Source organism: Silurus meridionalis, chromosome 23 (genome assembly GCF_014805685.1).
Source record: "Silurus meridionalis isolate SWU-2019-XX chromosome 23, ASM1480568v1, whole genome shotgun sequence".
Classification (NCBI taxonomy): domain Eukaryota; kingdom Metazoa; phylum Chordata; class Actinopteri; order Siluriformes; family Siluridae; genus Silurus; species Silurus meridionalis.
Window position 1 is genome coordinate 14556047 of NC_060906.1, and position 27540 is coordinate 14583586.

At 37.5% G+C, this 27540-nt stretch overlaps 2 protein-coding genes across 11 annotated transcripts in view; both read right to left on the reverse strand.

The window, feature by feature from the left end:
- evlb (Enah/Vasp-like b) overlaps positions 1-18664 on the reverse strand; it is a 28174-nt gene extending 9510 nt beyond the window's left edge. The window contains exons 1-3 of one of the 2 annotated variants that reach the window (XM_046835973.1): positions 18221-18664; positions 3088-3256; positions 1677-1854 (exon numbers count right to left, since the gene is read on the reverse strand). In XM_046835973.1, coding sequence (XP_046691929.1) covers positions 1677-1854; positions 3088-3256; positions 18221-18225 — 352 coding nt within the window. In that variant the 5' untranslated portion in view covers positions 18226-18664. Of the gene's footprint in view, positions 1-1676; positions 1855-3087; positions 3257-11790; positions 12313-18220 lie in introns of those variants that run through there. The other variant, XM_046835972.1, reaches the window with a different exon arrangement.
- Positions 18665-22299: 3635 nt separating this feature from the next.
- LOC124376970 (echinoderm microtubule-associated protein-like 1) lies at positions 22300-27483 on the reverse strand. Of its 9 annotated transcripts, none has more exons than XM_046836197.1 (7): positions 27271-27483; positions 26166-26348; positions 23951-24086; positions 23729-23824; positions 23588-23619; positions 23170-23196; positions 22300-22655 (listed from the first exon to the last, which is right to left on the reverse strand). In XM_046836197.1, the coding sequence occupies exons 1-7, from the start codon at positions 27407-27409 to the stop codon at positions 22378-22380; spliced, it is 891 nt and encodes a 296-aa protein (XP_046692153.1). In that variant the 5' UTR covers positions 27410-27483; the 3' UTR covers positions 22300-22377. The 9 variants fall into 9 exon arrangements, with proteins under 9 accessions (XP_046692153.1, XP_046692152.1, XP_046692154.1 ...); XM_046836196.1 differs by having other exon boundaries at positions 23588-23622; XM_046836198.1 differs by having other exon boundaries at positions 23588-23622; positions 26166-26410; positions 27271-27407.
- Between the last annotated feature and the right edge of the window lie 57 nt (positions 27484-27540).

A 27540-nucleotide genomic window follows, 5' to 3' on the forward strand; every position in this document is an offset into this window, starting at 1 on the left:
GGGCCATGCAGGCTCCCTGCCACATATCACCTCAGTAGAACGCTTGAGTTGCCACAGATGAACATCAGCATGTGCTAATAAGACCAACGTCTGTTGCAAATGTTTGTGTGTCATTTGTAAAATCCATAAAATTTACCAGAGCCCTTCCAGAGCTGAAAGAACATTATCTATGAAAACAGTCACACTGACATCAATGACATCAAGTATAACTAAGGGTCCAGAAAATGTATGGATGTGTAATTATTTAATCTGATCCAAAGTCTTACAGTCTGTCAGTACATGCAGCCATTACAGGAAGGTTTAATCAATTTTTGCCCAATTCTTATGTTTATTCTGTAATTTAAGTGTTAAAAATTATACAAACTATATTATATATAGCCATTTTATAGTTTTTTGTATATGTATATATATAATAAATACCAGGGCTACTCATTGTATAGTTGATGTTAGAGTTTATATGCAGTTATATGACTGTAGTTACATTAGAGCGCTAGTGAGATTTAGTGCATGTGTTTAATGTGCCTGTAAACATATTTAATTTGCTACTGGCTGTGTAATTATGAATGAATGAATAAAAACAATCAGGCTCATTCACTAAATTGCACTGACTTATTTGTTTTGTTCAGTTGCTTCTGACTGGCTTTGCAACCGCAAATTGCAATTACACATTGTGGACCCAAGATTGACTGACTAGAATCACTAAATCAAGCGTACATTTTACACAGAACTATTTTATATATGTATCTGCCACATGAATTTGCAGATGTGTGTATGCTAAACATATTTGCACCTCCTCAATCATCAATAATTTTTTTTAAAGCATATGAGTAATCAGCTATTTATTTCTAAATTAAGATGTTTTCTACAATAAGATGTTTATTGTCTGCTATAGATGGCAACATGATCAGGTTGTACATCTAAACACAACATGCATCATCAATCACTGAACGATTCACTTTAAACATTTCACTGAATAGATTCAAATTAATCGTCACCGAACAGACTTAATTTCAATTTTTGTACATTGTGTGTGGGTGCATATGCACAAGCATAATCCTTAAAAGACGAATCTCTCTCATTTGGCTTTGTTATCAACCAGAATTCAGCAAAACCACTAAAATAAAACCCAAATGCATAATAACAACAATAATAAAAATACATCTAACTTTGCATTACATTGGGTTTATAGTGCATCCAATGTCTATATGTAGAGCATGTTGCTGGGTCAAAATAATTTGGCTATTCCTGGAAAGGCAATCCTTCAAACAAATCCCCTCTATCTGATATTCATCCTGACTCCTCCCACTCCTGATTATTCCCTACAGATGCACCAGTCAGCCTTTGTGTGGCTCTGCATTTTCCAAAATTAAAATTAAGTTTGTTTATTTTTTTTAAACAATAAAATATTGTAACACTAACACTAATGTTAGCTCAACTTTTTAAAAAGATTAGTGAAATATTGTGTAGGTGCTCATTCATCATTTAAAAAAAATTTAGCTTTCAGTGCTATAGTTATAGTTGTACTATAGTGCATATAATCTGCTAAGCTAAGCAGTGCATGAACTAGCTGAGTAACTAAAGAATACTACCTAGTAAAAGTGCTTTTGGTTTTCACTGACAATATTAAATGCTGTAAGATGCTGCAGTCCTGTGTGTTGTCCTCTAGGTAGTCTCACCTCCATCCTGTGTGCTGAGCACATTAAGAGCAAACAGCATGGCATTGGAGAAGGTGGTGGCCTCCTCCTTACTGGCAAAGTTGAGTCCATACACCTGCCTAGCATCACGCCATTGATGAAATGTAGGAGTTGCCTGATTATACTTCAGCCCCTTTACAATGGAGTAGTTAATGACAACCTGAAACATAAGTGAAAGGTTCAACAAATGAATAATTGAAATGAGCTTTGAATTGGACTACATTCATCATGTAAAATATAAAGTTCTTAAAATGTGTTTTCAGCAACTGATGAAAGCCAGAGTGGCTTTCAGAGATAAACAATGTGGGGGCTATGACTTTCATGTGGCCTGAAGTGAAAATTACATTTTCTATTTCTAAATTTATTTAGACACACATTAACAGCCTTGTCTACAGGGAAATTAGTTAGTGTTTTCCAGTAAATCAATAAACAAGACTAGAGTAATAAGGTTTAGAAAAGCTTGATGTTATGCCATTGCCAGTTGCTCATACACTTACACTGCTGTGACTGACTTTGCACTCTGGACCTGATTTACGCCGGTCAAGCAAAACATAATAACTTTATAACATGACCAGTGAAGTGAATAACACTAAATATTTCTTCATCAAGTCACCTGTTAGTAGGTGGGATACATTAGGCAGCATGTAAACATTTTGTCCTCAGAGTTGATGTGTTAAATGTGGGTCAGATTGTGATAGCTAGATGTCTGGGTCAGAGTATCTCCAAAACTGCAGCTCTTGTGGAATGTCTGCAGTGGTCAGTATCTATCAAAAGTGCTTCAAGGAAGGAACAATAGAGAACCGGCGACAGGGTCATGGGTGGCCGAGGCTCATTGATGCACGTGGGGAGCGAAGGCTGGTCCGTGTGGTCTGATCCAACAGATGATTTTAATGTTCGATGGGTCAGCACTGTTTTGGCAGCAAAAGGGGGACTAACACAATATTAGGCAGGTGGTCATAATGTTATGCCTGAACGGCGCATCTTAATAATGCCCTATTAACGCCCTGTTTGTAGTTTTCTGTACATCTGACTCAACATCTGAAGCTGTGAATAGTATCACAAGACTACCACTGCATTTACCAAATATCTGCTTACTGTAAATCTGTAATACTGCGATCAATTTTTTAACATAGTACTGCTTGCCTTTACTCTTCTACACCTATATTTTGTTATTACTTATAATCCTAAATCAGGCTGGGTTCTCTATGAGCCTGGTTCCTCTGAAGGTTTCTCCCTTGTTTCATCTCTGGGAGTTTTTAATTGCCACTAACTTGATCGTTATGATTTACAGCCAGATTCCTAAAAATACACTTTGTGACACTGTTGTTAAAAGCAATATAGATATAAAATAGAATTAAGATGAATTTACCTATGTAAAAAAAGGTGCACTGACCTGCTGATCCTGCAGTTTGACCCCCACCACACGAAAAGTGTTGTTGGCAGTGTTGTGGTAGATATTAATGCGACTGAAGCCTTGTTGGCCTGGTTTGATGGGCACCCACTTCTTGCTGGTGTCATCGTAGACCATCACAGAGGCACGGGCCTGGCAAATACTCTGCTCACTACAACAAAAGAAATAGAGAGTTTATCATGATACAGCTGATTTACCTCAAAAATTCCACTTAATCATTAAACAATCATTGCATTGCTTAATATACCAGAATTTATGTAGGAAGTGGACAGAAATGGCTGAAGGTCTCAAAACATATACGGCCCTCCAACATTATATATTCACATTTAAGGCCAACATAGATCCAGTTAAAAAACAAAGGTATCATCTGACTTTAATTGTGTGAGTTTCCATCTGACCATTCATTTGTATTCCTAAACCTGTTAACTAGTAAGTGGTGATACATTTTGAGACAGTAAATGGTGCACTTCAGAAAAACTAGCTACTAGAATTTTATTAAAGGTGTAATACAGCCATCCAAGTGAAATTACTAAGTGTGTCTATGTAAATTACACTACACATTACAGAGGTAGTTCAATGACAGCGAGTCACACTTGGAACATTTTACTCTATAAATCCAGCTCCATAGTTTGTCATGTCAATCATTATGAAAAAGCAAAGGGACTAATCACATAACAGTAAGTAATTGCTGAATTCTGTAATATAATTATTATTATAAATAAGTGGACTTGGTAGCCAGTTTTTTTTTTTTGCGATTTTCATTCTCAAAATTAGGTGAGATTTATCTCATGAGACAGCACACTATCATCGTTTAGAAATTCGAAAATACACACACACACACACACACACACACACACACACACACACACACACACACACACAGTTCTCTGAGAAATTAATAAATTATTTTTAAACATAAAACAGAAACAGAAAATCTGACTGGATGGATTTTATACATGAGATCCCCTCCTCTCATCTACCAGGACTGTACAGTGGTACACACAACTTAATCTACAGTAACCTTTATAAAAATACTCTCATGTCTCTCATGTCATATACTGTATATTTCAGATGATCAACTTTCTCTTAAAAATTGCATAAAAATGTAACATTGCCCCACATTTCTGTGTGTGTGTGTGTGTGTGTGTGTGTGTGTGTGTGAGAGAGAGAGAGAGAGAGAGAGAGAGAGAGAGAGAGAGAGAGAGAGAGAGAGAGAGAAAGAAAAAACAAACAGCCAGCAAGCAGTGTCAGTACTGAGTGTGTTTCTTTAGTGTGTTTGTATGTGTGGATTGTGGCTGTGTGAGGCAGACTGTTCATCCCACTAAAGATCTCAAGTTGGTTCAGCCTCGTCTCTGAACCTCTCATGGATAATTCAGCTGTGTTTCAGTGCACACATCTCATCTACCCATCATCACCAGTTCCCTCTTCATCACCTACTTTCCCCACACTGCAGGTTTAATAAGTCATTTTTGTTCCCCACATGCTGGATATAAAGCTATAAAGGTAAAGTTGAATACAGATGCTGGATTTCCTTCAAGAAAACACCAGAGGCAAAAAATTCAAAGGGCAATTCCAAATGTGTAGTTCAAACAACAGACAAAAGGTCAAGTAATTGGCAAAGAGAGAGCAAGCGTGGAATGGACGAGAATTGGAGTAAACACCAAAACCAGAATAAAAAAAAAAAAAAAACTTACATACAGAACAAAGGCTTGGAAGGCTCAGAAATGCTAAATTGGACATATAATTTTTAAAACCCAGTAGATTTAAAACATTTCTTTTCTGTGTATTTGTATATTTTTGTCAAGACTCATATTTACAAAGATCATTAAATACATTTGACCAAAGAAGTGTTCAAGTTTGACCCAAAAGTCACCCAAGAAGTCTGCCTGAGCTATATTTGTTTGTATTATTTGTGTTTTCTCGTTTGAAAAATGCTACAATTTTTAATTGAGGCACCAAAAACTCCTTTCCTGAACTATATGCATAGTAGAAAACATTTTATACCTAAAGGATTTTCCAGCCAAAACAATTTCTAACACATAAGTCAATATACATGACCAACAAAATATTGTTTATTATTATATAAGTCAAGTCTTTTTTGATTACCTTGGGAATTATTAGGATTGGTGATAGCTTGGGATCAGTTTGCAATGTATTATTCATGCATATTTTTCAGGAAATACTTTGAATTATACATGACTAACACAAAGCTAACAGGAGAGACACTGTTTGCACTTGCAAAAACAGATAGAAGAATATAAGGAATGTAAGATGTCACTAGGGCCTGAGTGGACTTGGTAACACTGCTTGAATCTCATCTCTGCTTCTTCATGTTGTTTTCAATGACTCTCTCTTATACAACAGGTTCATGCGGTTTAGGCATTTGGAATCATCCCAACTCAATATAACAGGACTAAATGAAAAACTATTTACTCACCAGAGAGCACAATGCAGGGTGTTTGCGTTGGTGTTGGGTAAATGTGCCACCACATCAAGGCCTTATTATAGTAATGCTTAGAGTACTGTATTGTTGTTCCTGAGTATTACACAGCACAAGCATGTTCTGTTATTACAGTAACTATACATTGGTATCAAAGGCAAGTGTGTGTATATTCAGTTTACACCTGTGTTAATTCAAATGCACTGAAGCATCAGTATTTCTTTTTCTCAGTTAAAATTACAGCTGACTGAGCACTAGATGCTTTATTTGTAACACAGGCATTACAATCATTAACATCATGATCTGGGTTAAGCAGAAAAGGCTTTGTAATGAACCCTCTCCCACCTGGTCAATGATTTACCATCAGTTGTCTAATTCTTCTGCAGACTGATCTTCATGAGGCTTAAGCTTTTTTATATTTTTCTTGATTTTCAGCACATCAGTACATACATGACTATAGACACTGGTCACAGGTGTGCATCTCTAAGGATGCCATTTCTGTTTAATCTCTTGCATCTTTCTTCTTTTCATGCTTTGCCATGATTTATAATCAGAACAAGTAAAACAGGCATTATCCAATTCTCTACTGCAATGAACAATGACTCATGCAGTTGTGATAAAGCATGTGATTCATAGAGCGGCTGTTTTTATCAAGAGATGATGTGCTCGGAGAGGATGATAACAGACGTGTATATTGTCTACAAGGGCGTCTGAGCAGATCCGCGTAAATCAAATAACGCAAAGTTGCTTCAAAGATGTAATGAAGCCAACACAGGAGAGTCAGCATTATTTACGATGGCACACTGTTATTATCAAAACAATACATCACCACTCGTGCAATATTTTTTAAAAGCATAGTGTAGTGGGTGATCTTGCCACAGAAGATGATCATGGGTTTCCTTTGGGTGTTACATAAGAGGTTTGCTGGCCTGCGGTTGAGGTTTGGTGGCAGTGAAGGAGCTAAAAAAAAAACACATTTGTGTGCTTGAGAGTCTGTCTAGAAGAATAAAAAGCATTTAAAAATACTGCGGAATCATTTCGAATTTGAATGATGTTATTAATAGGATGGATTTGATCTAACCCAGTTCATTATATAAAGTATAGCAAAAGCACATTAATCTGTTGGCATGGCAGCTGGAGTGGAATATGCATCAACAATATAAAGATGGCTATAGCAAAAATAACAAATGAGCTTTATGGTGTGATCTAGAACAAAACAACTTGGTTTCAGTCAATCACTCTAATCAACTAATACAGTATATTGCCAAAGGTTTGTGGGCACCTGGTCATAAGTATGGGATGTGGTTTTTGAGCTTTGCAGTCCACATTTAATCCCAATTTGCTCTTATAATTCCCTCTCTACTAAAAAGATGTTTCACTAGATTTTGGTGTGTGCTTGTAGACATTTGCCTGCACTTTTTTCTTCACTTCTCTAATATATTCTCTATTACTTTGCACTGTTGACCCCAGGTACCTAACCTCCTCCACCTTCTCCACCTCTTTTCCTTGCAACCACACCACTCCACTGCCCTCCCTCTCATTCACACACATGTACTCTGTCTTACTCCTACTGACTTTCATTCCGCTTCTCTCCAGCACATACCTCCACCTCCAGGCTCTTCTCAACCTGCTCCCTACTCTCACCACAAATCACCATATCATCCGCGAACATCAAAGTGTACACATGGAGACTCCTGTCTGACCTCGTCTGTCAACCTGTCCATCACAACTGCAAACAGGAAAGGGCTCAGAGCCGATCTTTGATGCAGTCCAACCTCCACCTTGAACCAGTCTGTTGTTCCTACTGCACACTTCACTGCTGTCACACTGTCCGCATACATGTCCTGCACCACCCGCACATACTTCTCTGACACACCTGACTTTCTCAAACAGTACCACAACTCCTCTCTCGGCACTCTGTCGTACGCTTTCTCTAAATCCACAAACACACAATGCAACACCTTCTGACCTTCTCTATACTTCTTCTTTACCATTCTCAAAGCAAATAAGGCATCTGTGTTGCTCTTCCTCAGCATAAAACCATACTGTTGCTCACAGATGGTCACCTCTTCTCTCAGCCTGGCTTCCACTACTCTTTCCCATAACTTCATGGTGTGACTGATCAACTTAATTCCCCTGTAGTTACTGCAGGTCTGCACATCTCCCTTGTTCTTAAAGATCGGTACCAGCACACTCCTTCTCCATTCCTCAGGCATCCTCTCACCTTCCAAAATCCTGTTAAACAATCTTGTTAAAAACGCCACTGCCTTCTGTCCTAAACATCTCCATGCTTCTACATATATATCATCTGGTCCTGCCGATTTTCCAGTCTTCATCCTCTTAATCTCTGCTCTCACTTCCTCCTTACTAATACCATCCATTTCCTGCTTCACCAACTCCACATCATCCAACCTTCTCTCTCTCTCATTTTCCTCGTTCATCAGCTGCTCAAAATACACCCTCCATCTTCTCAACACACTCTCCTCACTAGTCAACACATTTCCTCTCCATCCTTTATTGCTCTAACTTGCAGCACATCCTTCCCAGCTCGGTCCCTCTGCCTGGCCAATTGGTACAAATCCTTTTCTCCTTTCTTAGTGTCCGACCTCTCATACAGCTCATCTATTGCCTTTTCCTTGGCTTTCGCCACATCCCTCTTTACCTGCTGCCGCATCTCCTTGTACTCCTGCCTACTTTTCTCATCACTCTGTCGATCCCAATTCTGTTTTGCCAACCTCTTTCTCCTTATGCTCTCCTGCACTTCCTCATTCCACCACCATGTCTCTTTGTCTTCCTTTCTATTTCCAGATGTCACACCAAGTACTTTTCTAGCTGCCTCCCTAATCACTTCTGCAGTAGTTGCCCAATCATGCAGCACCTCTGCACCACCACCGAGCCCCTGTCTGACCTTTTCCCTAAATCTCACTACACTCTTACTCCTTCAGTTTTTACCATCTTATTCTTCTTTCAGTGTTCACTCTCCTCCTCTTCTTCTTCACCTCCAAAACCATCCTACAGACCACCATCTGATGCTGTGTAGTTACACTATCCCCTGTCAACACCTTCAGTCTCCAATCTCCTTCAGGTTGGATCTCCTACATATACCATAGTCCACCTGTGAGCACCTTCCTTCACTCTTATGTCAGCCTATGATTCTCCTTCTTCTTAAAATAAGTGTTCACCACTGCCATTTCCATCCTTTTAGCAAAATCTACCACCATCTGCCCTTCCACATTCCTCTCATGCACATGTTTTATCCTGGATGCCCTTCCTAATGCAACCCTCCCCATTTATCCAGGCTTGGGACCAGCACTAAGAGAGCACTGGCTTGTGCAACCCTAATGGCTGGGTTGGCAATAATCATGATTATTTAGAATAAACTAATCTAATGTACACTTGCATTCAACCAGCTTTTCCAAACAAGTAAATAATGCCCTCGAAATGCATCACTGATGGCTTATAATATCTGCTTACAGCCTACATAAGCTGAAACCATTACAACTGCAAATGAGAAAAATACACTTTTCTAATATAAGAACAATTTTCAAAGGCTTTGTTATAAGCCCAGGAATTACACCATAAGAAAAAATAAAAAAGCAAGCCCCCTTCTGTTGGTGTGTAAATATCTATCAACACCACACAAGGCTACATTTCACAAAGAAAGAATAATACGACGATGTGCACAGTTCATTGGAAAAGCAGGATGCACATTGCATCATTTATTGACTTATAACCACATTTCAAGCTAATTACATGTATAAACTGCATTAGGCCTCTTTTTTTTTTAAGATGGAAAGATGAAAGATGAAAAAAAATCTAGCTTTTTTGTTCTTTGTTGTTGATCAGTAGCAATCAATTAAAATACATTATTATATTATAAGGACTTGTTTCACAACAATGAGCCTGTTTTACAGTTTGCATTTCATATTGTCATCAGTTCTACAAGGATTCACCGGCATGTGAGCAGTTACCATACATTTTTATTTTCTACAAAAATTAAAACAATTATTTTGACTAAAACAATTATCATTTGGAAGCTATTCATGAATATAGGCAGTCCAGTACAAAAGCTTGGAGACATGCAGTTTCAATACAACATTATTTGTTGTTCAGACAGACACAAATACATGTCACAGAAAAGTTATTATGGCACAGCATATCTAAATTATAGGAACGGTCAAAGGACAGACTACATTTTCTTTTAGACTACATTTTCCACATTCCATGTTCCATGTGAGCACTAAAGTCTTGAAGCCATAGCTAATTTAGTACCAGATGGTACAAATACCCTAAAGCATGTAAGCATTCAGTCAGCTATTTTTATCTTTATGTTTTCACTCTTTTTTTTTTTTTTTTTATTTCTTCTTGGGCATCTATGGCATCAGAAATTGTTAAGTGAGATATGGTTGATTTATTTTGTAAAAGCATCTCTGTACGTAATAGAAAATCATAAATGCAGAAATTGCAGAAACACAAAGAAAAAAAAATGGTTGGTCCCTTTGCCTCTCACAGTCTGAGGAGACAGGATACACTGAGTGCTCTTCTGAGGTGTGGTTGCCATGGAGTATTGGATAATTGTATTATGGGATGCTGGGAAGCACCACGTCTCCATGGTATCCAGAATCCCTACTGCGGTACAAAGCTATTCTGTAGCATGCATTTCCTTACATTGTCTTCTTTCACACACACACACACACACACACACACACATATGAATTCTTATCTGATTCAGTTTGCCATTCTATTTTACATGTGTTGCTTGCTTACCTTTTTTCATTTCATTCTGCTTTCTTTAATTACTGACTATTTTCCTCTTATCCATCAACCGTTCTGGCCTTCACCTCTCTCTTAACCCTTTTCTCTTTGTGCCTTTTTCTTCCTCTGTCCTTGCCCATTTGCCCTACAAACCATATTATTGATCATAATGTAAGCCATTGTATCTGTAGCCTGATCCTGAAGCTTTGCTTTTCTCACTCAGTCCAGTTGATCTCTATTATCTCAGTCACATTTAGTGGAAACAGTCAGTACACCAAGACCACAAACCTCACAACTGTATTAAAAGAAGTGCAAACCCCAAACCACCACATCTAAAAACAACCCGGATACAATAACACATTAAGAATTCAGTCAACTCTACAATGAATACCTTTATGTCAGATTAAAAACACTATGGAACATCATGTTTTTCTGTATGCATTACAAAGCATCCGACCCTTTTCCAACTACAAAAATTTAACTGCATAACTTTTTTTTACAAATCTTAACTGGATTAGATGGACAGAATGTGCTAAAACAATATCTCTGCTCTCAGGAGAGGACATTGAATCAGATGCAGAGCCAGAAATACAATCCTCATGATGCATGAACAAGCACTTCCTCTAGGTCCAAATTAAACACATATGAAAGAACTATTTCCTTAAATCAGAACACACACATACACCAGTTAAGCACATTAAGCACCACTGGCAGCTTTGTATACTATAAGTTCTTCTACAGCTCAGTAGGAAGGTCACAAACATCACAGTAGTAAAATCTGATTAGTATAATAATACTCACTGGGTCTTTAAATCAGCTATAACTGTGCAAGGGGGGAATTAAGAAGATTATAGGGGTAGATTTGAAACAATGAATGAGTGTGAAAATAGATGTATATGGTTTATATTGGCTGGTAATATATAAAATGTGATCCTCGTTGTAAAAGCTCAGTTCTTTGATAAGCCTGGAGAAATATAAAAATAACATTGCACTGTGTACATATTTCCTATCTGAGCTATTAAACTGTATATATATATATATATATATATATATATATATATATATATATATATATATATATATATATATACAGTCTGTGGTCTGGAGATATGAAATTTATATCTACATACTACATGTATTTAAAAAATAGCCCATTTCTTATTCAGGCTCAGCAAGTCAATTAACATGGAACACTCTCATATAAGTTAAAGATGTGTAAGGCCAAAAATTTCAATGCAATCTCATTGACATGGCCCCACAAGGCATCCTGTAGAAACACCGACAAAGCAGAAAGAACAAAAGACTCATCGTCGTGTACTTTCTTCTCATGAACAGCATTCCACTGCCAGTCACAACAGCTTTCCGAGCTACAGTGCAAAGAGTAACTCAACCTCTAGTCTCATTTTTTCCCCATCAAAACCACTTAATTAGAATTAATCTCAATATTTTAGAGAGACCACAAGGGGCAGCTGGATAGAGGACACACCTACCTGAGCTTATACTCAATGACCTGAGTGCTGGCATCACAGTAGATCTGGGGGAAGTAGATGAGATGTGACTGCAGATTAATATCCATTGTTTTGGGTCATAGCAGAGAAACTGGTGCTCTTGTTCACTTGTGAATCGTTCAGTGTGCTGTAAGCTGCGTTCTTCCTCCAATCAAAATAGGATTCGTTAGCGGTTCAAAGACTGAAAGAGCAACTGCATCTCATCCAAGCAGGAGTTGCACAAAGGGCAGAGCAAGCTGTCTGATCTCACCTCCCCTGCCATCACACGTTGATGGAGAAGACACTCAGCTGAACAATGACCCAGGAAAGGAATTTGCTTAGGAAATATGGAATGAAATAATTTAAATGTCTTTTTTAGGTGGGAAGACAATGAGCAATTAAATCCTCATTGAATCAATCCTGAAAGTATAACACACTACAGAGTCACATGGAAAAGAGAAATAAAAACCCTCTCCTCTGAGAGAATGGAACGGAGAGTTATTCCATATGAAGCATCACCCTCAGAATGCTTCTCGCGTCATCTGTTAGATTAGTTCCCTCCCACAACCCTCCATCTCTCAGACCCTCCCTCCGTTCAGCTGTGATAAAAAAAAAAAAGCTTACAGACCCCAATTCATCATTACTCTACTACTGTTGCTTGGTATTTTTTTCCTATCTTCTATCTTCTACCTTAATTCTTTTTCACCTCTCAATATTTGACCTATCATTCTCTCTCTTTCTGACTTGCTGGATGTGTATCTTCTATGCCACAGGACAATCCACACAGTGCGGACACTAATGCATTTGCCTTTATTGTAAATACTCACAGAAAATTGCCCTTTTTTAATCAAAGCTTAAGAATGAAGTCACCAGAAGCTCCAATAAACCACCATCATCACCACCATTCCCATGTTCTCATTTATTCTGACATGCTCAAGTATCGAGTGATAATTGGGTACTGATAACACATGCCTGTATTACATAAAATGATACTAAGACCATTTAAAGCACTGTGAATGCTCCATTACTAACATTTCCTGCAATTTGTTGACTATCTGTGCAAAGGTACAGCATTTTACATGTTTTTATGCGTTACGAATGAGTTACGAACCTGTAACTTTTTATTACAGGAAAATGTGTCATTTTGTTTGCTTATTATAGTTTGCAACAGGCCTAATTAATTCAGATTATCTACTTCCATCATGTTACATCTTTCTAAACCTTTAGTACATTTTTAAACATTTCTACTATTTTCAGAAATCATTCTTCTCCTCTCCATTAAATCAGCAAAAACAGTCTCAAAATATTGTTTAATTCTGCTATTATCAGTTGAATAACATTTGTTTCTGTCTTCAGAACAAAACCTGCAAATGGACACTCACTTAATGTAAACCAGCCCAGACACTCAAATGTAAGACTTTCAGAATACAGAGCCAACCTTCTTTCAATGCAATTTATTGCTGTTTATCTGTCTAATAAGGCCAATTCAATGTGTGGAATTTGGTTAGTATTCATTCAATTTGCATGCAACCTCTATAATAACATATGCAGTCCATCCACTGCACCCATTCCTAAAAAACTGTTCATGATATGTTATGCATATATGTAGGCTTCCACAATAATATGGGGAAAAAAGCAAGAGACAGTATGCTAGACAATGAAAATCCTTCTTATTGAGGTTAAAATAACAAAAGTGTAAATGCTACTATCAGGAACATCATGCTTTGGTATATAATACCATAATGACCTGGTCAATGAAGGCATTTATCATGATGCTTGATATAGACATATATAAAGAAAGAGCAGAGGCTGCTTATGTGGAAGCAGCATGCTGCCCTTCCCCCATCATCATCCCCTTCAGCAGGTTCCTGCATGGCTGCAGACTGCATTTTAATCCTTAAAGGGAAACACGCCCCTTTAAGTGGAGCTCAGCCAAGAGTCAACTGTAACCTGCACAGCCATTAGCACACCACAGGGGCCATGGCTTTCTGTTAGACGCCCAGCCAGACACATGGCAAAGCCACCCATGATGAAGTATATGACCACAGAGGGTGAGGGGGGTTGAGGATGTGGGTATAAAAGCTAATGAAATGAAGAAAGAAAAAGTTAATGAAATGACGCATATAAATGTGTGAATGAAGTGGTAGCCAACAAACAAAATTCCCATGTGCCTGTTTCGATGTGGTTGGTATGGCACAGCAGAGTGTGCAATGATATATAACATAGACAAAAAGCTAAACGGCTTACAGTGAAAGTCAGATTAAACAGAGAGACAAGAAGGTTGGACGTATGGAGATGGACAGCTGGCTCAGAATTAGATCAGTTTTCTTAGACATTTGTGGCCATGGTTTTCCATTAGGGAAAGTGGATTATATGGTATGTATACTGTATGTCATAAGGGACTAGGCTTAAAAAGCACTATAACTCAGTCTACACTACACTATACTTAAACATGCACATGCTAAATATGCACTGTAATCAAATTGCTGCATAGTATAATTTTTCTCATTTCAATTCACACAGTTATATTAAGCAACTAATTAAACATTATACTGTGCAAATCACACCTTTAAATAAACTTGATTGTTAAAAACCTGCACTGTAAGCAGAATACGTGAAAGATAAATGTTTCTGACTCATTTTATGAGACCCCTTTGACAAACAATGTATGGAGGTGTATATATATATATATATATATATATATATATATATATATATATATATATATATATATATATATTGTTTAATGTGACTATATTTTACTAGAATTAGAATAAGAATAGAATTAATTTCAATAAATCTTAGATTTGTCACTTTTAAGCTTGCTTTATTACTTTGCACATAATGTATCTGTTATGTGCATCTATGACAAACCTGAGGTAACAGAAATCTCAGTATTCATCAATCCAAACAGAATGCTATTTACTTCCTTCAGAAGCAGATGGATATTTTACACTTGAGAGAATAATTGCAGTGTGACACTAATGCCACACTGTATTTACTCAGAAGACATTGGTAAGCATGTCCCTTTGCCTTTAAATGCATCTCAGCAGATCTGGAGAAGAATTCAGAACAAGCTATTCTATTTTAAACTCATATATGGGCCATCGAAGCAAACACTATTAGGAAGATCCATAACAGAATCAATATTGACCAGAATGTAGATACATTTACTATAGTGCCTTAGATTTTAGTTCTGAAACTCCCAAAATATTTCCTGTGTTCATTTGTAATCTAAAAGAAAGCCCTGAAATTATATATATTTGTGTGGTGCCATTAATTTACACCTACCCCATCCCAGGTCGTACTGTGACTTCCTGGTGTTGCCCCAAGTGAACTAAGAATTGAAGAGCATTCACCATGCTCTTTGATTTGAGAATGGGATAGCTAGATCCTGCCTCCTGCACATTGTTCCCAAGATAGGATTTCTATTCAGTGAAAAACAGGATAAAACAGTTGCTGAAAATGAACACAGCATTCTGTGTCATATTTTCTTCCACTATAAAGGTAAACCATGTCCATTTTTAATTTTCTGTTTAATCTGTTTTTTTACCACTTGGCTAAACACTACTTGTGTTTTTTTTTTTTATATAAAAACCCAATATTGTGTTCACTACAAGCATATAACTGTGATTCTTTACAATCCCACCCACCTGTGCTACTTGAACACATCTGACCTTTTTAATATAAGACAGATTTTACAGTACCTGAATCTGTATATGTGAGGGATCAAAAGATATTCTGACTCAGCGACTTAAAGAGGAATTAAAATAGGTCTGTAACTGCTTAGTCTGGCTGCTCTACAGCAAAGTTATATCAGAAAGCTTAATTGCGAATCCCACTGGTTTTAAACGAGGTCAGTAAAATGCACATGCTGCTAATGCCCTTAGATTTTGTTAGATGTACCATTTTGAAAGAAACATTAGGTTCTTGTTAAGTACCTTGTAAATGTAATAATTATTTTATGTTTTATGAAAACTTTATGCAGATTTCAATTACAATTTTACTCAAACTTTTGCTTCCATTCCTGACTGTATTATTTCCTAACTACATGCCAGAAATGGTTTTGGAAATATTATACGTTATATATTATATGTGAGAAGACCATTCACTAAATAAGGGGGTATTGTTGTAGCATAGTCAGAAAACTCGCTCAACACCTCCAAACCAACATATATTAAAGTCCACATTGACCGACTGAAATCTGACTCTGCAATCGGTAGCTCCTCGAGGACACCCAGCATATCAAATTCCCTATATTGTATGTGGCAGACAAAACATATACATAGAGAGACAATCATTTACTAATATACTGAAGTCTCAACTACGTCACACACAGATACATGCCCTAATTAGCATCAAGAAAATTTTGACTTTGTTTAACCCTCTTGAATATGTGTGCATGCATGCAAAGATCTTGAACAGTCACAAAAAGGACAATGTTATGTAGTATTTAATATATTTTTATTTACAATTATAGGGAACCCTTAAAGTGACATAATTAACAAGCCAATGTCATCCCTTTCTACCTCCAGAATAATATGTCAGAATATCATGAAAAAAAACAACCTACTTTAAAACTAACTGTAAATGAAACTAACATGCAAATAGGAGAAACTTCTGAATGTTAAAGTTGTAGAAAGTTGAGTTATATGCTGATATTCTAGATAGCAGCCGTCCAGGCTTTCTGGAGTCACATGCCTCTAAGTAATGCCTATGAGGAGGAGACGGTCCTTGTAGATTAGCAATTAATGGTAGGAGCTTCAAATCCACCTCTAGGGTAAGGTGATGATGTTCACCACCTAGTAAGTCTTTGTTTTAATAAGAGACACCCTCACTTCTTTCTTCTTTAAAGGTGGTCCTATAAGAGTTGGTTTTTTGGTTGAAACATCAATGTCCTGTTCAAATAATGCCACTGTGTGTGCTGTACATAGCAATGAAGACTCAGGCTCTTCTTTAGGGGAACAACCAACAGACTGCATAAAAAAAGGTATAGATATGACCTAGGACAAATATTCCAGGTTCAATCACAAGTTTCTCTAGTGATGTGGCCAAGACATTTCAAATGGACCAGCATATGGTGTTGTCACAGAACCAAAAAAATCAACTGCCCTTAATTTCAGTTTCTTGATAAATTGTCACAATGGGTCACCATTTGCCACATGTGTTTTTGAGGAACAGCCTGTCAGAAATTGAAGGAGGCATCCTAAGTGAGTATACTGCGGTATTTACGGTTTATTCTGAAGTTGATTTTTTTCCACAGTTTTATACAATTTCCTAAATTTGTATAGGTATTGATCCTCAGCAGCAACTGATACTCTACCATGCATAGTGACTACTCAATTCTGATTGTGCAGCATAACAATTAATTGTGTATGAGTTTTGGTACTATGGACTGTCACTGTGAGACAGTAAGCTATAATTCATGCAAATAGCTTGAACATCCACAAGTTGACCTGCTCCATGATGGAAGAACATGCACTATATGGGCAAAAGTTTGTGGACACCTGACCAAAAGATTTATCTGTACTTTCTAAATATTGAGGTCAGAGCTCTATAGTAGGCCAGTTAACATTTTCAACTCCAATCCATGAAAACCATATCTTCATGAAGCTCACTTTGTGCTCAGGGGCACTGCCAGGAGGGAACAGGTTTAGGCCTCCTAGTTCAAATGAAGGGAAAACTGAATGCTACCACATTCAATTGCATCCGAAACAATTGTATGCCTTTAACTTTGTGGTAACAGTTTATGAAAGGACCACATATGGATAGAAAAGTTTTGTCCAATGTCCTACTAGCCAAAATACATCTTTATATCTTTATATCTTTACAGATATACCGTAAATAGGTTATAAAATGTGAATTTAGATGTTAGTGCCTATAAGTTTACCCCCTAATACACAAGCAAGTGGTGATAGTGGCAAGGAAAAAACTCCCTGAGATGGTATGAGGAAGAAACCTTGAGAGCATCCAGACTCAAAAGGGAAACAATCCTCATCTGGGTGGCACCTAATGTCCATTCATTATAGTTTATAACAGTTTTAATTTCATTGTATCTTTCTATGCAGCTTTTCGGCACTAGCATACAATGGTGATTTATGGTGCTACAAAATAATTATGTTTATTTGCATTCATAACCTTGAAAAAATTATCTGTTGTAGACGGAAAAACCCAGGATAGTGATGTGTGGTGTGTGGAGACCCCACCTCAAGGCCTTACCACATCAGGGACACACACACGCACACACACCTGATTATTACTGAATTAATTGACAACTCGAAGTAAAAGTAAAGGCACGACTGCCAGACAGCTGTGGCCCCTGAGCTCAGGTGTAAAAGCCAGTGAAACGCGGCGGATGCAGTAGCGGCTCCGCGCTGTTCGTTGTGCAGGATAACGGCACCGTGTGTCAGGGCGAGCGCGTGATTTTGCTTACCTCATCCTTCTCCTCTCCCCTCCGCCTGGAGGACTGCGCAAAAACCGCTCCCCGGCCTCTTCTCTCTCCCTGGATCCGTTTCACCCACGCCTCTGTTTTAAATCTCTTATCCTTCAAGCACACGCGGCTCTCCGTTAACACGCCGGCGGTGTGGCAGGTTGCCGGGGACGCACGGATGCTGCGCGCCGCTGCTGCGACTGGCCTGGTGTCGCGTCCAAGGCGCGAGACGCTCTTCCGATTGTTTCTGGACGTCTGCGCTCCTCCGATCGCTCCCTCACTTCCATTTCACATCGACCGCCACTGCTGTCTCTGTGGAGTGAGTCAATGTGTGGAGAGACAACAGCCTCGGAGATGCCATCTTTCCATCTCCAGCACCAGAGAGAGAGAGAGAGAGAGGAGAGAGAGAGAGAGAGAGAGAGAGAGAGAGAGAGAGAGAGAGAGAGAGAGAGAATGAGAAATAGACAGACAGAAGAGGAGAGAGAGAGAGAGAGAGGAGGAGAGACAGATTGAAAGAGAGAGAAAGAGAGATGGAGAGACAGACAGAGGAGAGAGAGAGAGAGAGAGAGAGAGAGAGAGAGGAGGAAAGACAGAGGAGAGGGAGAAATAGAGGGGAGATAGACAGAGGAGGAGGAGGAGGTAGAGAGAGAGAGAAAGAGGGCGACAGATGGAGAGCAAGAAAGAGAGGAAGATGGAGAGAGAAAGACAGAGAGAGAGAGAGAGAGTGGGAGGAGAGGAGGAAAGACGGAGAGAGAGAAAAGAGATAGAGAGATAGACAGACAGAGGAGGAGGAGGGCAATAGAGAGAAAGAGAGAAAGAGGAAGACAAATATAGAGCAAGAAAGAGAGGGAGATGGAGAGAGAAAGGCAGAGGAGAGAGAGTGAGGGAGAGGGAGCAGTTTGCTGTGCTGTAATATCCTGCTGATGGGTGATTCACCTCGGATCTGTCAACATCTGTCTATATAAATCATACTTTATATTGGTGTCAGGCTCTGTTCAACTACTGCAGGCATTCTTTTTTTTTATTATTATTATTTTTATTGAGGAAGGAACAGAGGAAAGCACAATAACAAACAACAATAACATTAGGCGACAGATAATCAACAGTATTTTCCACATTTCCTCCCCTTTTCCTTTTTCTTCTCCCCCACAATTTTTCAACAACCCCCCCACCGAATCCCAAAAAATTAATTAAATAAATAAATAAATAAAAAATAAAAAACCACAGTTATGACATTACAAACAATGAGGAAATACTGAACAACATTGTTAGCCCATTGCACCTGACGGCATTACCTGTTACAATGTGCACAAGCCTTCCAACTCAGTTTGGGGGAAGAGCTGCACCCTTTCCAAAATATGAGATCATTGGAGTCCATACTAAATAGAAAAGTTTGGTGGATCCTCTAAGAGAGTATTTAATTTTTTCCAATTTCAAAAATAGCATCAAATCTTTAAGCCAGAGTGAGACTAAAGGTGGTTTACTTGATTTCCAATCAAGCAATATTCTTCTCCGAGCCAGAAGACACGCAAAAGCACAAGCATCCTGACACTTCCTGGGCATGACTGTACCTTGCTCAGGTACTCCAAAAATTGCCATTTCAAAACTAGGCTTAATATCCCTAATATACGCCTCAGACAAGATTTTAAATATAGTTGTCCAGTAATTAAACAGTCTGGGGCAAGTCCAAAACATATGAGCCAAATCTGCCCCAGCAGAGCGACAACGCTCACACGCGTCAGTTACATTGGTGTATATTTTGGACAGCTTAACCTTGCTGTAATGAAGTCTGTGAAGGACCTTGAACTGAATCAAGCCTAAACGAGTGCAGGAGGTCGTCCCATTCACCCTGAATAATGCATTTTTCCAGGTTTCCTCTGATATGTCCACTCCCAAATCCCTTGTCCATTCCGCATGGATTTTGTTCAGATCTATATTTTTTACTGACATTAAAATGTCATACACATTAGAAATTACTCCCCTCAAGTTTATTGAAATATTTGGAACTGTATCCATTCCCGCACTAGGAGGAACGGAGGGATATGTGGGACAGTGGCTTTGGATTAGATGACGAACTTGAAAATATCTAAACAAGTGTGATCCTGGCAGACCGTATTTTGAAGAAAGAGTTGAGAGCGAGGCAAAAACATTCTCTATAAAAAGATCACTAAATCTGACAAGACCCGAATGTTGCCACTGACTGAAAACTGAGTCCAGTTGACCTGGGAGGAATAGGTGGTTCTTGCATATAGGGCCGGCTAAAGAGAAGTCTCTAAAACCAAAACACTGTCTGAATTGAAACCAGATCCTGAGGGTATTTGCTACAACTGGGCATTGCGTATATGATACTGCAGGCATTCTTCAATCAGACTTTTATTGTAAACTAAGTTGTGAATTCTAAATCAGGTCCCATCCTGCAGTGAAGAAGAAAGAAATATAATTTTTGAGTTTGTCATGTTTGTACATTTTGTATTTCAAAAACTGCTGATCTCCAGTGATTTTTACAATGTAGTCATCTCTAAAGTTTACACATAATGGTGCAAAAAACCAGAAGATGCCCAGTGGAAAACATTTCTTTAAGGTGTTGATAAAAAAAGGACAGAGAATCTTTAAACTGATTCAAGCTGACCGGACATCTACAGAAAATCAAATACATTTCTGTGAGCAAAATAAAAATCTCTAAATATTTTTCTGTTATAAATATGATGAAATTATACATCTGCTGCATATCTGACATGGACCACTGAGGGTCTTTCGACATCGCATTAAGAACCACTAATTCAGACATATCCTACTTAAGCTAGTATTCATCAGTAAGGATGCCATTTTAGGATTTATTAAAAACCATCCATAATACTTTCCACTGGTAGTCACTTTCTTAAACAGTGCACTGTCCATGAAAGATTGATTTTGTTCCAAAACTACAAAACAAAAATACACCTGAAAATACAGAAAATCTATTTACTTAACGGTTAGACCACAGCTCAGTATTTAAACAAGAAACACAGATAGATGTTATGGGATTATACTGTATTTTACAGGCATAAAAATATCTGGCTTCTAAGTTTAGACCTTCAAACTTTTACTCAAGCCGTCTACAATTATTTTCCATTCTATATATTGGTTCCTTTTAAAATGGGATTAGGTAGGATTGTTCACAAAATGCCAAGATTATAGATCTATACTGGTAGGTGGAACTTAATAAAGAGCCTGCTGCATTTTTCCCCCACCCATGAACACAAAGCATTAGCGTAAGCATTAGCAAGAGTTTCCCTGACATCCCTTTTACACTCACTATATTACAGAGAAAAACATTAAATCCAGCTCATAAAGATTCATGATAATGGTCCCAAGTGCAGTTTATCGTTATTCGTATCGTATCGTATCATTTTTTCGAACGCAGATAGTAACTTCTGATATCAGCAGTGCGGCACAATATACAGTACAGACCAAAAGTTTGGACACACCTTCTCATTCAAAGAGTTTTCTTTATTTTCATGACTATGAAAATTGTAGAGTCACACTGAAGGCATCAAAACTACGAATTAACACATGTGGAATTATATACATAACAAAAAAGTGTGAAACAACTGAAAATATGTCATATTGTAGGTTCTTCAAAGTAGCCACCTTTTGCTTAGATTACTGCTTTGCACACTCTTGGCATTCTCTTGATGCCTACTTTAAAGAACCTACAATATGACATATTTTCAGTTCACTTTTTTGTTATGTATATAATTCCACATGTGTTAATTCGTAGTTTTGATGCCTTCAGTGTGAATCTACAATTTTCATAGTCATAAAAATAAAGAAAACTCTTTGAATGAGCAGGTGTGTCCAAACTTTTGGTCTGTACTGTATGTCATTACCATCAAAGCACTTTTATTGTAATTAATGTCTTCTGCGATAACCATCAGATAATCTCACAGTCAAATATAATAATTCATTTGTATAAATATGTTTTATGCAATAGAATACACTTACACAAATGATTCATTGCTTTAGATAAGAACTCTGAGAAAATTCTTAGAATCAAAGATATTTTTCTCAATTCCGAATGAATTAGATAATCAATTCACATGAACAATTCACATCCACAGCTTTTATTTAGTAACTTATGAACACTAGATACATTGTCCAGGTTGCACTACTTTGTGGGTTTAGTAACAAATCTGGAAATACTGGCTAGGGGACTTGATGGGACTCTTGTAAAGGGGGCTTTTAGCAGGGGAAAAGGGGCTCTGACATCTGCTCCTGTGCAGAGATAGTGTACAGGGAGGCTTCTTCCCAGCTCCTACTTTCCTCTTGTCTGAAGCTGCTTTTTCTGGTGGTGGCCCACTCACAGGTGTGCACACACTCGGCTGCATGGCTGTATCAACTGCATTCTCAGTAGGCCCAGTCTTTTTTGCTGGGTGGCTCAGATAGATCTGCATAGTCACTAAGTGTAGGGTGCAGGACGGTGGGGATTGGAAAACCAGACAAGGGTGGAAGTGTGATAAAAAATAGAAGAAAGTGGAAGAAAAAGGATAAAAAATAAAGCAATAACAAAGATTCATAAGAATAGTTATCCCACAGTTTCCAGAGCGTTATTTTCATGATATCTGTCACTCTCATAGAAAATGAGATACGAGGTGGTATCAAACTGTTTTTTTTTTTTTCCAGAAGAGGGTGAACCCACTTCTGGAAAGCTGAAGATCCAGCTCAAAGGTCACCAATTTGGCACTGAGCGAATCACAGAAGGTGCTTGATACACTTCGAAAAGATCACTGCCAGGACACATTCCAGAAGTGGCTGGGAGTAATGTACTACTGTGCAAGGAGACTATTTTGAAGGTGATAGTGCATAAACATAGATAAATAAAGTACTTTCTGGTAAGCAGAGCTAGTCTGAACTATTTGATACCTCCTTGTATGAAAATGTCAAGTGTGTGTAAAGTGTGGCATAAGGCCTACCTTTGCAGTGAGTTACATGGCGGGTTCCTAAAAAAAGAAAAAAAAGGAGAAAAGAATAAGATCAAATTTCTCAATAGACCTCCACAGTTATACAGCAGTTCTGTATTTTTTGGGGGGTTACACGTGTGATATTTGTGTCTCGTTGTTTGAACAAAGGTTCCATTAAGCTGCAGACAGTTGCATAAGTATTTCAAGGTGAATGAAGGACATGACAGGGTGTGCTGTTATAGGACAAAAATGATGGGGTAGTGTAACAGCCATAATGAAAGATATAAATAATAGATTTTTTGTATATTTACAAATGTGTACGAATAAAAGAATATTCTATACCAAATCGTTTTGCTAGTAAAGCAGATTATATTACCCAAGGAGAAAATAAATGTTATATTTTAATGTGTTTTAAATAGTTTTTTTTTACCTACAACACTGGTGATGGTCTCCTTTGGTTTGCTGCTGGATGAACAAACAATTTCAAATCATGTTTAGTATTCAGAAGTGTCAGAGTCCATGCAGAATTATGACCATTACCTGCACCATGTATTAATATGACAAGTCTAACCTCTCCTGAAGTTTCTTACAGGGGGTTGTGGCGGTGCTGGTTGTTAGAGCACTGCTTTGAACACTTGAACTGCCTTTTGTATTGCTTGCTGGACTTCTAAACCAGGCATGTGGGAAATAATTCATTACATTACTTGAAGTAAAAAAAAAAAAGGAATAAAATATGGACTGCGTTTTATGTCATAGTGGGGCTGTGTCAAATTTCATTAACAACACCATGTACCTTTTGCTGGTCGGCAAAGGGCTGTAATTCTTACAGGATGAGGAAGAGGGCAGTGCAGAGCTGGAGCTCTTTTTCAGGAAGTTGGCTGTGTTGCTGTTTGTTCTGGGTGGCAGGGCCGAAGACACAGGCCTTGATGCTGAAAAAATAGCATTTACTTCTGTAAACATTCTGATTATATAAATACATTTATGTATAAGGTTTTTATGAAACCTGTACATGTTGGTTTAAACCCTGCACAAGTCTGAATGAATTGCACTAATGAAAGTATCAGCTAATCACATAACAGAACCCAACCTTCCAGTCTCACTCGAGGATACAGCCGCTCTAAAGTGTGAGGTTCAGGAAGTTAAAATGTTTGATTTGTTTGAAATGTTTAATATAATATAATTAGATTGAACATATTATATTATATTATATTATATTATATTATATTATATTATATTATATTACACTGTAGGGATGTTCAATACACAAATCTTTGTAGTCATGCTGTGTTGAGTAATTTTGCATAACAGCAGGGACATGTCTAAAGGAGTGGTGGTGGTGGGTGTGTGTGTGTGTGTGTGTGTGTGTGTGTGTGTGTGTGTGTGTGTGTGTGTGTGTTAAAGGGTGGCACCGGCCCACCAAACATTTGTATTACTGATGCACCAAGTCTCAAATCAGCACCAAAATCCCCCCTGATGCGCACAGTTATCCCTCTTTGTGCCATTTTTTATCATAATGTCGAAACAAACTTGCTCTTAATTTTTTGATCGTACAGATAAAAGCAATACATCATTCGAATCTGTAAAGAGTCTACTTTTATTTTTATACACACAATACCAACAGAATGCTGTGCTTTTTAAAAATAAAGAAAGCAAACCTGAATCTCAGTGATATAATACTTGCCTCACAGACATAATTATTATATTAATAGAAAGCTTGAAATGTCTATTTTTTTAAATAAACTAATTCACATTGAATAAAAATATTCACTGATTATGTAATCCGTTATGAATGTTAGAAGAGGTACAGTTTTTTCGGTATCGCCTCATTAACCGTCCGTGTGGAAACATAGCACAGTCATGCTTGGTGTTCTGATCATTTATGTACCCATAAATAAAAATAATAACATTTAAGCATTTACAAGAATATTTTGTCTTCATGCTCTATGTTGAGTTTGGTTTTACTAATAATAAAAATACATTTGCATAAAGCATCCATGTTTGTCTATGTCCATGTTAATAAGAGTGTTAAAAAATGTAAAAGTATTAAGTTAAGGTACATTTAAAACAGATAAAAATGTGCTATTAATTTGTGACTAATCGTAAGTTAACTCACGACAATCATGCGATTAATCACGATTAAATATGTTAATCAATTGACAGCCCTATTATTAATATAATGTGAGGTCCAGTTACCACGGTGACACTAAAACAGGTAGTAGTAGTGGCTACTTTTTCTTAAATTAAGTACATGTCAGAGCCCAAACTTCTTTACTTTAACTTGAGTAAAAAAGGATATTCAGTACTTCAACTTTTACCAGAGTCTTTTAAAACATGAGTATCTGTACTTCTACTTAAATAAAGAATGTGTCTTTTGTCACCTCCGACAATCACTTTCCCAAATAATCTGCAGTAACATAATAAATGCTAAAATGTGGGCTTTTTACAATGTTATTGATCTGAGACTTGGAATTTTAAGATGTAGAATAGTAAATACCTGTTTGTATTGAATAAACAACCATTTTTGCATGGTAGTCTTGTATTCTTTATTTTTGTTTGCTATGTCCAAGAACAGCTTCACTTTTAAATTATTTTATCTTTAATCAGATGAAAACATGGCTATTAAATATACTATTTGTGTAATACTGATGATTAAGTTAAAGGTTTGTTTATTTTTAGACAGGATTTTGTGGGAAAAAATGGAAAGGGGACAAAGTCAGCTACAGCAGCAATACATTTAAAGAAACCATGACAAAAATATGTAGAGTGCAGTTGAGAACAATTATTGTCTGTTCAATGTTTTTTTATTTATAAAAAGAGAGATGCGTTGTCCAGGCACTTGTGCAGTGCGATTTTTTATGTCGTCCCACTTGTATTGGGGCACATGACTTTTCCCATGGGCCCCCCTGACTGGTTCTTGGTCCCCCCTCTGCCACCCTTTTAAAAAAAATCCTAGAATCCATTGAATGTAGTTGCTGTTTAAACAGTGCATATGTGAAAGAGTTTGGTACCTTTAACAGGCCCTCTCTTGGTGAGAGCAGCAGTTTGTGTCTTTGAGATGTTGAGTCTCTTGAGCACATCAGCCAGAGTTATCTTGAGCAGCTGCACCTCATCCTCCTGCATCTGGAGGCGCTGCTCCAGGTACATGAGCCTGTCTGTCACCTCCATGTTACTGTGTGCTGAGCAATGCTCATCTGCTCATTACACAAAGGACAGATCTACATACTCTATATTCTGTAGAGCATTCAAATGTATTCTTAAAACAAAAAGAAAATAAGTTCTTTAAGAGACTGTATTAGATTTGACAGAATAAAATTGTAGTTATGCATTACTAAAATTACATTTTAATCGTATAAGATTACAGTCTGGGTGCAACCTCATTAAAACCATGCTAATAAGACCTCTCATATTTGTATCCTACTAAAAATGTAAAATAAATTGCATATTTAAAATGTATTCACAAAATTAAACAACAGCCCTTCAGAGACATCAATTACAGTTTTCTCCTTAAATTCTGGTAAACATAATGCATTTTTTCACACTTGTATCAACTATTTTAATGCTTAACAGATGTCTACTATAATAAGGTATTAGCACCACAGAGATTAGATAATTATTTGTGTCTTGTGCTTCCTTCATCTCATGATTAATCCAACAGACACTTGTTATTTTGAGAGGACACATATGGAGATCGGGGCTGAAATAGTGCTTAATCCCAAGCATTTAGGGAATTAGTGAGACTGCATTCTGATGGAGAAGAATTACACTCACAAACTTGGAAGCAGAAATACAAATTGAAAGGTAATAATGCACCAGTGAAACAATGATACAGTAAACAATCCACAGTGGTATCTGTAGTATCTGAGAGTTACTGTAGCTCTCGAATTATTTCATTTAATCAAATGTTTTATTTTTCAATTCCTTGTCAGATCATTGTCATTAGCATAATCAACTGATATCATTCTAAACTGGAAAACATTGACATGTTGATTAGAGTATTACATTAAAAACGTAGACAAATTCTAAAACACATTCTTCAACTAGTTCCACAAATGCTGTGCTTTCATATAATTTAATGAAATGTAATGAATGGGCAGAACTCTCAGCAGTACTGACCTGCTATGAAGTCTGGTTCAGGTCCTACTAGAGGACCATCATGATACAGTTCTCTCAGCTGAGCTTCTCTATCTTCAGCTGCTCCAGATCGCTCCACCAGTTCCTCCATGTGTGTGTCTGCCATTGTTGCTGCGTCCATGCCTTCCACAATGTGAATGTCTGCTTAGTGATTGTGTGACTGTGTGACTGTGTGTGTGTGTGTGTGTGTGTGTGTGTCTAATTGTTGGAAATGGTCCACTAAAACAGCCTAACAGGCCACACAACAGTACA